The following is a 17,669-nucleotide window of genomic DNA, read 5'->3' as shown; positions in this document are numbered from 1 at the left end:
AGAAGGCATTCAGATGTGTCACAAATTTGCCATAAATTCAGAATGTTAGCACTCTAGTTGCTTATTAGATCACTGTAGTAAAGCTACTGCTCACCAGGGAAGTCTGCTGCTGGTATTGAAAGTGCATGTTTCAGTCTGCATGTCAGAATTTTTTAATGAAATAGAAGAGGATTTGAGAAGTCACTCAAAATGTGCCCTATTTTTTCTTTCTGCAGCACTAATCATACTTTCTATGGCAAAATGAACCCCCTCGTTTTGTTCCTTTTTAAATTAAATGTTTTAAGAATTATCACTTTATTCCAACCAAGATGGCTTCAGGTGTGCCATACGTTTGTCATAAGTAGGACTGTTAGCGCTCTAGTTTTTCTTTAGAACACTCTGGGAAGCTGCAGTAGAACACAAAGGAATCACCTGACAGTCTCTGCCCTTGTTGGATGTACATGTTTTACTGAGAATGTCAGACTTCATTCTCACATGACTGAGAAAGATAATGTGAATTTACAGAAAATATGCTCTCAGTTAGCTTATAGATCACCTTCCAAACCTCTGTGGGAAAAGCATGAGAAAATAGTTTTCTCTCAAACATGATTCATGATATCACAGCAGAAGGCTTTTTCACATGGTAAAATCACCTTAGAACACACCACAATTCCTAAAATGAGTATGGTACCATCAACAAATGATTTATAATGTAACTAAAGTCTTAAAACATTCTATTAACTGCAATGCTTTTTAATGAGGTGCTATCATGTATATTGGTCCCAAGATGGCTGCCAACACTTCTTGGATGAAGTGCTGACAGCCAATCAGATCTCACGATGAGATGTGTGGTTAGGCTCCGCCCAGATATATATGTGATTTTACTTGTGATTTTCTCAGGAACTACTGAACGGATTTACACCATTTAGCAAAAGGCACATCCCTGACCTGAAGACTACCTCTTTGCCAAATTTCAAGTAATTCTGTTCAGCCGTTCGGGCTGTACCTTCGACTAAAGGTCCTATGGGAAAATGCATGGGGAAAATGCGTTTTGGGACCCACCTTTTTTCTCAGCCCCGCTTGACGAATCACCCCGAGACTTTCAGGGTAGGAGCTGAGCGGAGCGCCCCATTAGTTTTAAAAATTTCATGAAGATAAGTCAACCGGCGCCAAAGTTATTCAAAATAGAATTTTCAGATTTCCTATGGGAACTCGGTCCTAACTATAACTATCTACTGGCGACCGCCAGTATATAATATATATATACACACTTACAATATATATCCACACAATATTAACATCAAATTGTTAATTAAATTTAAATCACACAAAATTATTAAATTACATTTCAGAACTACTAAAAATTTAACAACTACAGGTCTTGCGTCTGTCCGACACTGTATCGGTCTGGACCCGCCCAAATTTAGGTTGGTCATCCCTACCTCAGGATTACGATGCGACCTCCCATAGGGTAGTTGCAAACATCAATTTTTCAATGGAAGCTTATGCGGCGGCCTGAAAAGCTCCGCAGCACAAGCTTCCATTGAAATATGTATGTTTGTGAACATCCATGCACCGTGTGCCAGGCACCATGTGGTGCAGGTTGGATTAGGAGGGCATCATAGGTGTCCCCCAGGTCTCATATCGGAGGGACAGGGGGCGAAGGGGGCACTACTAGGGGCCCACAAATTAACTTTCCAACAGCCTTTCCATGTCAGAAAGGCCGACATGAAAAGGCTGTCGGAAACTGCCATCATAATCCTGACAAATGCAAAAACAACAGTTGATGGACAGAATGCAGAACAACGTCATACATTCACCCCAGTACAGAGATCTGGGCCTAAATCCATCGTTTTTTTGCTCACCATGCCATTCCAGTTGGAATCCAGCCATATGCAAATCAGTCTTGACCCTGTGCCTCATGGGAACAGTCCAGCCCGAACTGCCAAGCCAGGTCCTCCCTGGACTGGAAACAAGCATCCTAGGACCAGTTTCGGGGTTTCACCCCTCTTCAGCCAGGATAGCTTGATTCCAGTGGCATGGAGAGCACGGGACTCACGTCTGAGCATACCCGTCCCACTCGGGGTGACAAATGCAAAAACAACAGTTGATGGACAGAATGCAGAACAATGTCATACATTCACCCCAGTACAGAGATCTGGGCCTAAATCCATCGTTTTTTTGCTCACCATGCCATTCCAGTTTGAACCCAGCCATATGCAAATCAGTCTTGACCCTGTGCCTCATGGGAACAGTCCAGCCCGAACTGCCAAGCCAGGTCCTCCCTGGACTGGAAACAAGCATCCTAGGACCGGTTTCGGGGTTTCACCCCTCTTCAGCCAGGATAACTTGATTCCAGTGGCATGTAGAGCACGGGACTCACGTCTGAGCATACCCGTCCCACTCGGGGTGACAAATGCAAAAACAACAGTTGATGGACAGAATGCATAACAATGTCATACATTCACCCCAGTACAGAGATCTGGGCCTAAATCCATCGTTTTTTTGCTCACCATGCCATTCCAGTTTGAACCCAGCCATATGCAATTCAGTCTTGACCCTGTGCCTCATGGGAACAGTCCAGCCTGAACTGCCAAGCCAGGTCCTCCCTGGACTGGAAACAAGCATCCTAGGACCGGTCTCGGGGTTTCACCCCTCTTCAGCCAGGATAGTTTGATTCCAGTGGCATGGAGAGCAAGGGACTCACGTCTGAGCATACCCGTCCCACTCGGGGTGACAAATGCAAAAACACCAGTTGATGGACAGAATGCAGAACAATGTCATACATTCACCCCAGTACAGAGATCTGGGCCTAAATCCATATTTTTTTGCTCACCATGCCATTCCAGTTTGAACCCAGCCATATGCAAATCAGTCTTGACCCTGTGCCTCATGGGAACAGCCCAGCCCGAACTGCCAAGCCAGGTCCTCCCTGGACTGGAAACAAGCATCCTAGGACCGGTTTCGGGGTTTCACCCCTCTTCAGCCAGGATAGCTTGATTCCAGTGGCATGGAGAGCATGGGACTCACGTCTGAGCATAACCGTCCCACTCGGGGTGACAAATGCAAAAACAAAGGTTGATGGACAGAATGCAGAACAATGTCATACATTCACCCCAGTACAGAGATCTGGGCCTAAATCCATCGTTTTTTTGCTCACCATGCCATTCCAGTTTGAACCCAGCCATATGCAAATCAGTCTTGACCCTGTGCCTCATGGGAACAGTCCAGCCCGAACTGCCAAGCCAGGTCCTCCCTGAACTGGAAACAAGCATCCTAGGACCGGTTTCGGGGTTTCACCCCTCTTCAGCCAGGATAGCTTGATTCCAGTGGCATGGAGCGCACGGGACTCACGTCTGAGCATACCCGTCCCACTCGGGGTGACAAATGCAAAAACAACAGTTGATGGACAGAATGCAGAACAATGTCATACATTCACCCCAGTACAGAGATCTGGGCCTAAATCCATCGTTTTATTGCTCACCATGCCATTCCAGTTTGAACCCAGCCATATGCAAATCAGTCTTGACCCTGTGCCTCTTGGGAACAGTCCAGCCTGAACTGCCAAGCCAGGTCCTCCCTGGACTGGAAACAAGCATCCTAGGACCGGTCTCGGGGTTTCACCCCTCTTCAGCCAGGATAGTTTGATTCCAGTGGCATGGAGAGCACGGGACTCACGTCTGAGCATACCCGTCTCACTCGGGGTGACAAATGCAAAAACACCAGTTGATGGACAGAATGCAGAACAATGTCATACATTCACCCCAGTACAGAGATCTGGGCCTAAATCCATATTTTTTTGCTCACCATGCCATTCCAGTTTGAACCCAGCCATATGCAAATCAGTCTTGACCCTGTGCCTCATGGGAACAGTCCAGCCCGAACTGCCAAGCCAGGTCCTCCCTGGACTGGAAACAAGCATCCTAGGACCGGTTTCGGGGTTTCACCCCTCTTCAGCCAGGATAGCTTGATTCCAGTGGCATGGAGAGCACGGGACTCACGTCTGAGCATACCCGTCCCACTCTAGGTGACAAATGCAAAAACAACAGTTGATGGACAGAATGCAGAACAATGTCATACATTCACCCCAGTACAGAGATCTGGGCCTAAATCCATCGTTTTTTTGCTCACCATGCCATTCCAGTTTGAACCCAGCCATATGCAAATCAGTCTTGACCCTGTGCCTCATGGGAACAGTCCAGCCCGAACTGCCAAGCCAGGTCCTCCCTGGACTGGAAACAAGCATCCTAGGACCGGTTTCGGGGTTTCACCCCTCTTCAGCCAGGATAGCTTGATTCCAGTGGCATGGAGAGCACGGGACTCACGTCTGAGCATACCCGTCCCACTCGGGGTGACAAATGCAAAAACAACAGTTGATGGACAGAATGCAGAACAATGTCATACATTCCCCCCAGTACAGAGATCTGGGCCTAAATCCATCGTTTTTTTGCTCACCATGCCATTCCAGTTTGAACCCAGCCATATGCAAATCAGTCTTGACCCTGTGCCTCATGGGAACAGCCCAGCCCGAACTGCCAAGCCAGGTCCTCCCTGGACTGGAAACAAGCATCCTAGGACCGGTTTCGGGGTTTCACCCCTCTTCAGCCAGGATAGCTTGATTCCAGTGGCATGGAGAGCACGGGACTCACGTCTGAGCATACCCATCCCACTTGGGGTGACAAATGCAAAAACAACAGTTGATGGACAGAATGCAGAACAATGTCATACATTCCCCCCAGTACAGAGATCTGGGCCTAAATCCATCGTTTTTTTGCTCACCATGCCATTCCAGTTTGAACCCAGCCATATGCAAATCAGTCTTGACCCTGTGCCTCATGGGAACAGCCCAGCCCGAACTGCCAAGCCAGGTCCTCCCTGGACTGGAAACAAGCATCCTAGGACCGGTCTCGGGGTTTCACCCCTCTTCAGCCAGGATAGTTTGATTCCAGTGGCATGGAGAGCACGGGACTCACGTCTGAGCATACTCGTCCCACTCGGGGTGACAAATGCAAAAACACCAGTTGATGGACAGAATGCAGAACAATGTCATACATTCACCCCAGTACAGAGATCTGGGCCTACATCCATATTTTTTTGCTCACCATGCCATTCCAGTTTGAACCCAGCCATATGCAAATCAGTCTTGACCCTGTGCCTCATGGGAACAGTCCAGCCCGAACTGCCAAGCCAGGTCCTCCCTGGACTGGAAACAAGCATCCTAGGACCAGTTTCGGGGTTTCACCCCTCTTCAGCCAGGATAGCTTGATTCCAGTGGCATGGAGAGCACGGGACTCACGTCTGAGCATACCCGTCCCACTCTAGGTGACAAATGCAAAAACAACAGTTGATGGACAGAATGCAGAACAATGTCATACATTCACCCCAGTACAGAGATCTGGGCCTAAATCCATCGTTTTTTTGCTCACCATGCCATTCCAGTTTGAACCCAGCCATATGCAAATCAGTCTTGACCCTGTGCCTCATGGGAACAGTCCAGCCCGAACTGCCAAGCCAGGTCCTCCCTGGACTGGAAACAAGCATCCTAGGACCGGTTTCGGGGTTTCACCCCTCTTCAGCCAGGATAGCTTGATTCCAGTGGCATGGAGAGCACGGGACTCACATCTGAGCATACACGTCCCACTCGGGGTGACAAATGCAAAAACAACAGTTGATGGACAGAATGCAGAACAATGTCATACATTCACCCCAGTACAGAGATCTGGGCCTAAATCCATCGTTTTTTTGCTCACCATGCCATTCCAGTTTGAACCCAGCCATATGCAAGTCAGTCTTGACCCTGTGCCTCATGGGAACAGCCCAGCCTGAACTGCCAAGCCAGGTCCTCCCTGGACTGGAAACAAGCATCCTAGGACCGGTTCCGGGGTTTCACCCCTCTTCAGCCAGGTTAGCTTGATTCCAGTGGCATGGAGAGCACGGGTCTCACGTCTGAGCATACCCGTCCCACTCGGGGTGACAAATGCAAAAACAACAGTTGATGGACAGAATGCAGAACAATGTCATACATTCACCCCAGTAAAGTATCAGTTGACTGGGGGGTGAGTGCTTGCAATGTTCAACACTCCGTCCATCATTTCCTTTGGTTTTGCTTTGTTCGCCATAAGTTGGCAGGGTATGCTCAGACGTGAGTCCCTTGCTCACTTTGCCACTGGATTCAAGCAATCCTGGCTGAAGACGGCTGAAATGCCAGAAACCGGTCCTAGGAAGCTTGTCTCCGGTCCAGGGAAGACATGGTTTGGCAGTTCGGGCTGGACTGTTCCCATGAGGAACAGGGTCAGACTGATTTGCATATGGCCATGTCTGAACTGGGGTGGCAGAGTGGGCTAAAGAACGATGATGGATTAAACCCAGATCAGTTGACTGGGGGTCAGTGCTTGCAATGTTCAACACTCCGTCCATCATTTCCTTTGGTTTTGCATCATAATCCTGACAGCAGATCCGAGCCTGGCTCTGCCACCATTAGGGAATTATAGTGTTTTGACGCTCAGAAGGACTCAGCCGTCAGAAGCACTACAGACAGTCCCTCTTCCTGATGCCTCCCGAATCACAAGGGCAGATGTAAGAAAGACATCATAATCAGCACCTAAATTGAAAAATAATTATAAAAAATTCACATCATATACATTTAAAATGTATTAAAACACGTAACCCGTGAAGTTGAGTCCTAGCTTGAAAATAGCTATATACGTGATGGGTTGCTATATGCTAGTCTGACGCTACTGATGCACCTAGAACAAATCATTACTTGCAAGTAAAGATATAAGTGTGCTGTTTTGCATGTGCTCTAACTAGTATCTATAAATCATTTGATGTAACAAATAGTTCTTGGGTATTTTGTTTTGTTTCACAAAGCATGAAACAGAAAATGTTCTACACCCGCCTGTTCTTGTGGTTCTCTGCAGCAACAAAAAACATGCAATTATGTTGGTTAGTTGTATTTAAAGCTTTTTAATTGGCATTTAATGGGTGAGTGGCGGTGAAAACTACACAAACATCATTGACAATTTCCAAAATTAATCTTAGCAGGATAAATGTGAAAAAAGTGGAAAATTTGGTTTTGAAGGAAAAATTCATATGCTGATTCCAGGTTTCGATGAAATGGTTTGCGCAGATGTAATAGCAAATACTTGTGCAGCAAATGCACATCTCAGGATTAGTGGTTGCTTATGCTTTTTAGAATTTTACATTCCATATATTTGATGTATAATCACATATAGATTCAGATATCCCTTGAGTCGAACTGTATTCATAAAAGTTCATAAATACGAAATTCATCAATTTAAAGAATGAAAATAAAACGTTCTGTTAAAAACAATTGTTAAAAACAATTGAAATAGGAATGATTCTTTCCAGATAATTGTGCAATCTCTTGGTCTTTAGGGAGAGGTATAAAAATGTTGCACCACCATAACAAACATAATGGTCAGACAGCATTTGTAAAAAGGACATTCCTAGATAGCATTGTCTAAATTTGTGTTTGAGCATAATTAGCAATATAAACTTTTTTCGATGACCAAGATAAAACTGGCAAATGAAAAAAATATGTGTGTTGGATTGTGAAGACACCATCACATGGACCAAGCAGCAAGTCTTGTATAGAAACATACCTGATGGGTGACCCCCAAGATTTAGCAAGAACCTCAATATTATAAATCTATGACGTGAATTATTACAGCCGTCAAGTATCTAGCTTGCCCCTCATTAGGTGGCGGCCCCTCTAGATAGACTCACACCATATATTTAGTACTAATGTTTTCATGTCTTTCATCTGCCATCTAATTTAAAAAGCCAAGTTTTCATTGTTTTTTTTTAGATGGTGTTTCAAATATAGTTACTAAACCTAAAGAAATCAGGGTATTTTTTAACGTACATGATCCAAGGAATCCTATGTACATGTTCCAGTGCAAGACAATCCATCATAAACTACGGAGTAAGGTTAGCAAGATGCCTTTTCCATATGGAGGGCCATAGAAGAATTGGTGCCAAGCGTATCTGATCTGATATGAAGGAAGCTTTCAGCTCAAGATGACAATTCTAGTTAGAGCAACTTTTTGGGAGACCCACCAGTTTCTTCCAGAAAGCATCTTCTATTGATTGCAATATTGCATGGTTGGTATGACCCCACACGCCAGCTCCATACATAGCCACTGAGGCAGACTTGGCCAGATATACTTTTTTTTTTTTACAACATCTAGGGGTTTTAAGTTGTTTTCTACCTCAAACAAAATTGACTCAAAGGCGGTCACAACCCTGGTTGGATCCTTATTCATTCCTAAACAGTTCATAACTTCATTGCATCAGTTTGCAACCACCAAGGGAACAAGTTTCTCCATATCAAGTTCTCTCAATTTTAAAACAATGCAGTTTTTATGTGTTTTATCTGTTGGACATGTATCACGTCCCATGCCAAATGAACGATATAGCCATGTGATCACTGAATCTAGAGAAGTTGACTTTTATATTAGTAATGGAGTTTTTGGTAAATACTGATGCAATTAAAAAATCAATAGTTGATCCCTGGGATGTAGAGCCAAATGTTTTTTGCAACAAGCCTGTACTCTCAGTAATGGGATTCATCATTTCTACGTCTTTTACAATAAGAAGTATGTTAAGTGCATTACTGTACGAGTTGTGGGTGAAGTGAGCAACAACTTCCCCTTCCTCATCAGATAATTCACGTCGGCTTGGTTAAAACGCGACAGCTGTGTGCATTAAAGTCACCCACTTATAGAATACTAGATGTCTTCTTGCAGTTGTAAAGTAATACATTTATTTTTCCCTTGGAGTAGAACTACGACTTTTGCCATCTCACTCCCTAATGTTGTTGTAATAATTTATTAAAAGCATTGTATTAACCCCTGGACCAACTAAATATAGTATATTATAATATGGATAACCATTGTGGAGGGACGGGACTTCGAATCTGAGAGTATTTTGTCAGTGTCATAATGCCAGCCTTCGCTTGACCTGATTTTGACGAATGAGCAGGGGTGTGGAAGGTGTGATAACCATCTATATTAAAGGGGCCTAATTCCCATGTCTCTTGTGGACACATTACATCAAAAGCAGTTATGTGCAGATTCAATAATTGATCAGACAATTTTGTACTTAAACCTGCAATGTTCAATATAATCATCGAGAAACTGTTTCCCTCGGTGATTTGTAAAGGGTACTCTAACCCTTCTGTACTACAACTTAATGGAATATTGGAAGAAGCCCCCTTCGTTATCAGTCAATCACATTCTTCCAGATCTGCCAATACAGAGAAATGGTTGCTAGCTGGTAACGGGTTAGTAATTTACTTCATGGAGGGTTGGTGGGTCATTGGATGGCAAAGACTGACAAAATACTTAGATCCCTTTGCCCAAGTGGTTTGAATAACTGGTTTGTAAAGAAAGCCTAACAGCAATTCAAATATCTGTGACACCAATGATGGGGCCTAGGGTAATAAGCTTAGGAGATTGTGAGCCTAAAAGGTTACAAACTTTATTACAACACAGTCCCCCCCGATTGTTTTATCCGAGTGTCCCACCTTTCTCACCATTAATATGCTAGTGAAGGCTTCTGACCATCCCTCCGTATACTTATTGATCCAATGGCGTGCTTTTAAAATGAGTTGGTCAGTTGATGTTTTTTGTATAGTTTTTAACTCTGGAGTATTGGCCAGAATGATCACATAGGGACAAGCTGCCTGCGGCAAGTCTAGTCTTGTGTGGGAATTATGCCAGCTAGAATCTACTTGGCCTTTATACTCTGCGTTTCCAATGCCTTCTGTCCTTGGTGGTTCGGCTAGAGGAGCCCAGACCCCATGATGGTCTCTGTTAGTAATTCCTCAAATGGGGTGATAACATGGGGAGAGGGTGCACAAGTGAAGGGCTGTTGTAGCAATTGGCACAGTCTCTGTGATACCCTCACCAACGGATGTAAATTGGAACTCTTATGGGGACCCATATTCTTTAGCGTGGTCTCTGCTCCATCTTTTTTGGATACCATAATGCGAGGATTAGTCATAGAACAATGATCAGGCCCTGTTATGCCAATCTCATTGGGGAGATTAAAATTGGAACCTGACCAGTAGTTTCTCTCGCTGAGGACCTTTCCCTTCGAGAAGTGAGCGTGGCTAAAATCACCTCTATTCTAATTAGTCTTTACGTAAGGGGCTGCAACAGGTTGGCAATTGTCTGTACAACTCTTTTGAACATTCCCTCCTGATCTAATAGAGTACCCAAGGTAGGGTCCGTGTCTATGACTGTGTTTTTGCTCAATCTCCCTCCCTTTTTCTTCTTGGAAGGTGGTTCAGTCGGGGAACGGGTGGCTCTGGTTGAGCACAAAGGGAGTTTAGGCAAACATTTGGGATGAGTAATGATTGAATTAGCAGGAATGGTATCAGTGATGGTCACAGATTGGATCCCAATAGTGGGTGTCATCAATGGAAGACCTTGCTCCCTCATGGAGAGCCTGCGCTCAGTGCTTTCTATATCTTTCTCCAGGGCATCAGATGCCCTCAACAAAAAAGAATCCAAAGTATTAGTGCACTCACCTCCCCACTCTACTGAATTGATCTTTCGTTTTCCTATCTTCACTCGGTGAACCGCTACCTTTAGGCAATGGAGGGATGATTACATTAGAGGGATCCGACGGTCATGAACGTCGTTCTTATAAGTGCACGAGGATCCTTGGGATTGATGGGTATTACGGTCCAAGAGCACAGCAGACCTCTCTTTGCAGTGGGCACCCAACGTGAAACAAGCAGCAGGCAAACAGCTACCCCATTCACGGGGCAGTGTCGCTCCTATATGCACATGAGGATCCTTGGGGTTGATGGGAATACTAGAGCACAGCAGACCTCTTTGCAGCATGTTCCCAGCGTGAAACAAGCAGCAGGCAAACAGCCTGTGTGAAAACATATAACAGAGCACTGTATATCTGGCACTACTTCGGTCTCCGGACAAAGGGTTAATAATACAGATGTAGAACATTTTTAGAAGATCTTTCTAGATTGCCTCAGTTGTTTACTTGCCTCCAGATTTCTGTCCTTCAGAACGGTACACTATACTCTGCAGTATCATCTGCCCACATATGCTGCGATATGGTCTCCTGGAGCATTCTGGGAAGGAGGGTCAGTTTGAGTCAGGACTAAATCACATGGCCCTCAAAAAGATGGAATAGAACTTGTCAAAGTCATCCTGTATGGTGGAGCTCTGTTTTGCTCGATCTGCACCATTTTGGTTGTGTTTGAAGGCCTCCATCAGGATGACCTGGGGGCAGTAGTACAGCAAGAAACCCAACAGTCCAAAAGCAAGCATACTGGGGTACAGAGGTCACCTTACTCTCGTGTTCCTTGGTGCCACTGCATCTTCTGCACTGTGGAGTATCACCCAGCCTAGAGGAGTGCTGAGAACATGTCAAGAGTGACATAATGAAATACATTTCTATAGAGCACAACTTAGTCAGAAAATGTATATTCCTGCAACCCTCTTATTCAAACATGCAAAAGAAAGGTGTATGTGCCATCGTAAAGAAATAGACCCACAACTCATTTGATAATTTTTTAGGATTTGGAAAATAACAGCTAATCAACTGAAGCAACATTGCATTTTAAGTAACAAGAAAGCCATATATTATTTGCAATTGACGGAACCATGTCTGGGATTTATTTGGTTTGGGTGCAAACGCAGATATCAAAAAGCATGCAAAATAGTGGATGCTTGCACGTCAGCCAAGGAATAACTTTAAAACACATTTAACCATAATCAGGAAGAGTCACTCTTCATTTATACTGTTCTCCGGGCATGATGAATAAGACCCGGCAGCTCAAGAAGCACTGATAATTATAGACCTAATTGGTTTTATTCCTCAGTGAAGTACAAGAAATAAAATACTATTCTATTGTCGGTCTGTGATTGGTCCCAACCTTAACAAGAACCACATCCAGCTACCGGTTGCGTGTAATGGGCAACAGCACACATTTTTGGTACTGGGATTAATTTGTCACTTCAGCCTCAGATCAAGAGTGAAAGGGTTGAAAAAGGAGGAAGAAGAGAAAGATAAAAGAGCAGTGACAAAGAGAGAATGGAGTGATAAAAAGGAAGCTGGAGGTGGGAGATAAAGAGACCGAAATGTTAGGGTGGTGGGAGAAGGGGCCTGAGGTTGAGTCAAGACTAGACATCCTTGGAGCTCGGCAACCAAAACAGTCAGCAGCACCAGCGACTATAGCTCAATAGTTCGTGTGTACTGAAGAGAAGGTGATCCGAGCAATAGTATATTTGCAATATCAGCAACATTAGTGAAAATTAAATATTAGAAATTGAAAATGCTGATAGTTTATTATTCCACACGCCTCTTGATTAATACAAAATACATCTACAGTGGTGAGTGTGAGTGAAAGTAAAGCATGCTATAACATACAAATACACAATGCTGAACAAAAGAAGTCAATTTCATAAAGATAAATATGTCATTTGGCAATGACACTCCAATAATCAAGACTGCAAACTGAGTACAATATGGCATCAACCTTAACCATAACCCTTACCCAGTCACCTTCACACGTATCTTAAATATACCCATCCCTCTACAATTAACTCTTAAACTAACCCTTACCACAGTCATAACTATAAATCTAGCTCTTAACCCAACTCTAACTCTACTTTAATTGCAGTGCTAGCATTCACTCTAAACCATATGCAACCTCTGAACCCTACCCCAGTCCACTGGAATTCTATGGAAAGACGACGACATTTTGTGGCAGGAAAAAGCTAATTGTGTGCATTATATAGAACATTCTCACCATTTTGCTGTTGTAATACTAATGTATACTAACAGCATGCACAATACTTCGTTTTCTAAGGAAAGAAAAGTATAGACATTATTCAGATCATATTGGAATTGTTACCAACAAATAATTATTTTATATTGCTTGAAAACATAAAAGTGCTATTTTATTGAATCTGCCCCGTTGTAATTCCCAGCCTAGTATACCTTGTTTTAAATGTCCAATGAGCCATCCAGAAGAAAAGAAGCCTGCATCACAAATTAAAAGAGTTCCTCTTTTATTCTGTTTGTTCCATTTGTGCTTTGGAACTAGTCTTTAATTTTGTGTTACTCTGTGTCCTCAGTATGGTCTACCAGAATCAACATTTATCATCGGGAAGCATGCCACCAGAATTAGATTTTCATAATATAAGTATCACCCTGGAAGATATTAATATTTAAGAAATCATCTTTAGAAAAGAGGGAGTAACATGTATTGGATTGTTTGTTTAGGAAGGACATGGTTTCTATTCGTAGTACAACATGAATTTGGACGAATAATGAAACAAAACATTTTAACCCAGAGAAAAACTCTTTATCTCCATTCTGTTAGAATTACAATGAAATATTTCAGGATGTTGTTCGTGCTGTAAACAAAATAATTTCCCCAGTTAATCAATTGGGGACCTTAAGTTTCACTTTGTTTGCACCAGTTAATACCTGAATACCGCAATGAAGGACAGAAAGGTAGCCAATTACATTCTTCAAAGTGCCTGCCTGCCACCTGTGTTGCAGGGTTTTATGTAACTTGTGATCCGTTAGAGGCAGAGACATTTGTTGTTGAAATCTGTTCTGCAGCAGATGGTGGAATATGTTTCAATTGCAGTAAATCCACAATTGGATGGAAAACGGAAAGAACACACATCAGAAAAATTCAGTGACCCGGTTTTGTTGCATAATCAAAACCCTAACCCTAACCTCAAACATAAACCTAAGATTAACCCTAATGTAATCATTCCCCCGTCTTATGATTAATGAACATTGCATCTTATGTTGTTCTTCATTATCTACATTTGTACATATGGTATTTAATATATTTTCTTTATTTTCACGTCATATAGGCAAGCCTGCTTTGAAAATTATCATTTGGAATATTCATCTCACTTCACCCTACCCTAGAGATGTGTTTTCTCATATTGTTTATGCACTTGCCATGATCATAAAATTGTTACATTTAGCAAATTAACATGTGAAAATCTTTGCGATTCTACAAGTAATGCTGGAAAACAGTAGTGCATTCCCCGAAAAAGTGAGTCTTCACAACAAAATGATTGCCAATATAGCAGACAGAAGTGAGTTACAGGCAGAGGGAAGGAGAACTCAACGGGACAATTATGCGAACAGGTCCTTGTTGGTAAAACCAGCTATCGCGGAACCCGTGCCAGGATTGGGTCTGCATTTCCATTTATTATTAACGAAGACACATTGCGTAGCTTGCCTCGGTGTTCTTACTGGAATCTACAGGAGGAAGAAACAAGAAGTGCAGTCAGTCAGCGACTGAAGACCAGTGGCTAATTTGTAAAATAATAAGTGCCAGGGCCCTGAAAGGAGGCCCCTGTAGCTTGGACCACCCATTGCCCCTGTCATCGCTGCCAAAACAACTACTTACCACCTCTCTCGCATGCAAGTGCGATATTTCAGATTACTCCAGGTCCCTTAAAGCTTAATCCAAGTAGCTGGGAGGCAGGTATTAGTATTTTTTTATTGATATTTTATACATAAACAACCGTTATTCTGCTTATCTCTAAATTAGAAGAGCAGCGCCACCATATGGCAGACTTTCCTAAGTGAGGTGTTGACAGTTGCTGAGCAACAAAAACCAATAAGTGCAGGTGCTGAGCAACGGCTCAAATTAAGATCTGCTCAATACTTCTTAATACAAATGAACACATGGTGTCTCAGCATGTGCTCATAAAAGAATGATCATACCGATAAGACGCATTTGCAGACCCAGCAAAATTGACAATCATTAGCACCTCCTTAAAACCATTCTAATTTGACCTATAAAACTCTCCACACTGCACTAAATTAAATGATTTGGGAGTTTATTGTTCACGCCATTGCCCTGAATCTTCTCTAGCGGCCTTCAACACAAAGAAAGGGGGAGCAGGCAGGTCTAGATGAATGAATTGTTGTCTTGTCTTTCACACGCTGTGCTTTATTTGAGCCATTGGATGAAGGTGTTCATGACAGCACTTATTTTGTGGCCTGGGCCTTAATTCATATAGTGCTTCATATATGTGTAAATTTTGAACAGCCTGCGTTTTAGTGATCCCTTGGATAACAGTAGTAATCTGAAGAGATGACCACGGGTTCCTGTCAGGAGGACTGCCAGCAAACATACATATGCCAAATACTCTTTTACATCAACTTTGCATAGAGTAACAGTAAATTTCCGGTGTACTACAGAAGTTGTTCTACACTCTTTCCTGGGTTCCACCCATACCCTATAAACTGGGATTGATTGCCCATCTCCTATAATCTGATTTCTTCCTTAGGGAGTGCCAATTTAGCACTCCCCATCCCATTGCACACACAGCACATCTTGTCAGGGCTGGCTTGGTGGTCTGTGCCCTGGTGCCTGAAGCAAGCCAACCCATGCTCCATTCATCTCTATGAAGATCTGCTAGGCCTTACCCTCCTTGCACATCAGGCAGCTACCTAATGACGTGGCTGACGCTCCATCCTGCATTGCAGACTCATTGGCAACAATGCTTTCTCTGGGACCATGCTGCCTGCCCACCCTTCTGATGGATCAGCCACGTGCCCGCCCTGCAGACTTCCCCTTTACCACTGACAGAGCCCTTGATTCTAAGCCTCCTGCAAGAAGGCCAGACAGCAACAACCAAATCAACAGAGACAACTGCCTTGTTGTCTTTTGCGCAGAGGTCTCCAACCTCTACTTATGTTCAATGAAAATCATCCAAAGCTACTAGTATTAGTGTGCTCATATTAGACAAGATTGCATTAGGGGCACCTTATGAAAGATTGCTGGCAATTGTTGTCTCAGATCATCAGGCAGGATTGCCAGCAATAATGTAAAAGGGGCTTTATCACTTTGAAATTCCTCCATATGGGAAATACATAACAGCCATAGCTGCAATCCCTCTTGCACCAAGGTAATAATATTAGTAATAAATCCCCAACGTTACATGCTTAAAGCACTCATAGCATCAGTTTTCAATATATTTTGAAAATCTATAATTTTTCTCTAAGCATCAATTTATGAGTTCTGAAAAAATGCACATGGTCTTAAATCCACACTTTTCAACTTTGGCATACCTAGATTAATTCAACCAAGTATAACATTTTAATTTAGTGGGCTTGGCTGTACAGGAATCTACTATTTCATTTTTTTTGCAGAGTTTTATATAGCGCAAACTGGACCCGAATCGGGTATCAGAGCGCCTTACATAGCACCAGTTACGTTACATGAGGACACACATTCATTTTTGTTAGGCGCGGGGAGATTAAGTGATTTGCCCAGAATCACAGGATGTGTTAGCGTCATTACCGAGACTCAAACCCAGTTCCCCAGGTCAGAGGTCGAGCGCCCTAGCCATTAGGCCAACTCCTCTCCCCAGGTAGATGGAGAGCTTCAAGTAGCTAATGATCTACTCGTTGGAGATGTCTGTTTTAGGTCCATCCATACAGCTGCCATAACAAGTGGAGTTAAAAGAAAGTTTACAATGCTGTTTGGTCTGCGTTTTTGTGTAAGAATGCCTGCATTTGTTTAGGTATACAAGCATGCTTGAGTACGCATGTGCTAACGGTATCCACGTGGACCAATGCTGGTTGTTGCAAATTGGTAGGAATATGTGGTATATTGAGGGCATCAATGATGTAATAAGGCCCAGCCCCGACATAATGCTAGCTCTGTTATTTTGCTGATCTTTCTTTGCATTGAGAGTGTGTGGCTTAACAAGTAGAGTAGCTAACTCTAAAGCTGGGGAACCAGGTCTGGTGGGAGGTTCAGGCACCCTGTGATTCTGGGCAAATCACTTCATCAACCCGTGCCTAAAAAAATATATATATATATATATTAATTTGTCCATCGGTAATGCAACTAGTGCTCATGTAGAGTAATCTGAACCCTTCGCCCTTTGGGTATAAAACCGCAACATAAAAAAAATGTTTGTGCATCCCTGGTGTGATGGGTGGTGACCACCTGCAGTATTGCTGGCCATGCAATAATTGTGGTACTGCTTGGTATAAGCTGGGCACCTATTGTTTGATGGTGCTCACATTTTACAGTGATGACCATCGCATAATGATGACAAAGCTTGACATAGGGTGGACATCTATGGGGATGTGATGTACACTAGGGAATCTAAGAATTGAAGTGATACATGAGCATGTAAGGCAGAATGCACATCTACAATCATACATGTGAGCATCAGCTGCAAATATTACATTGATGTATACACACCAAATATGTATTTATTGAAAGCAAAAAGCTATTGTTTGAGGGCATTGAGATTATGTTTCTAATATATAACAAATTGTGCACATTTTCATAAATTGACTAGTTGATGTTATATATCAAATATATATATATTCTATGTGCTACCCAGTGGCGATCGAACTGAGAAAAAAATGGGGGACCCAAAACTCACAATTCACATGCATTTTCCAAAGACTTCTTTGAGAAGAGTTACCGCAAAAACTGCTCAAAGGAATTACATCATATTTGGCAGGAATCTACATTTTGGTCCGCAGATTGTGCTTCTGGTATTTTTGTGCAAATCCATTCAGTATTTTTTGAGGAATTAAAGTTGAAAAATATTTGTATATCTGGACAGTTTGGTGTGTGGATGCAAATTTAAAAGTAGAGCACTCTGATTGACTCAGGGAGCTTT

The 17,669-nt window shown here is 43.0% G+C and overlaps 1 protein-coding gene across 3 annotated transcripts in view; it reads right to left on the bottom strand.

The window, feature by feature from the left end:
- Nucleotides 1-17,669, bottom strand: part of LOC146796219 (cathelicidin-1-like) — a 211,340-nt gene that overhangs the window by 65,444 nt on the left and 128,227 nt on the right. For 2 of the 3 annotated variants that reach the window (XM_085628726.1, XM_085628724.1), the window contains one exon: nucleotides 12,305-14,268. The exons of the other annotated variant lie outside the window; for it this stretch is intronic. In XM_085628726.1, coding sequence (XP_085484852.1) covers nucleotides 14,143-14,268 — 126 coding nt within the window. In that variant the 3' untranslated portion in view covers nucleotides 12,305-14,142. Of the gene's footprint in view, nucleotides 1-12,304; nucleotides 14,269-17,669 lie in introns of those variants that run through there. 3 annotated transcript variants of the gene reach the window in all.

This window comes from Triturus cristatus, chromosome 10, assembly GCF_964204655.1.
Source record: "Triturus cristatus chromosome 10, aTriCri1.1, whole genome shotgun sequence".
NCBI lineage: Eukaryota > Metazoa > Chordata > Amphibia > Caudata > Salamandridae > Triturus > Triturus cristatus.
This window is presented reverse-complemented; position numbering and strand designations above follow the sequence as displayed.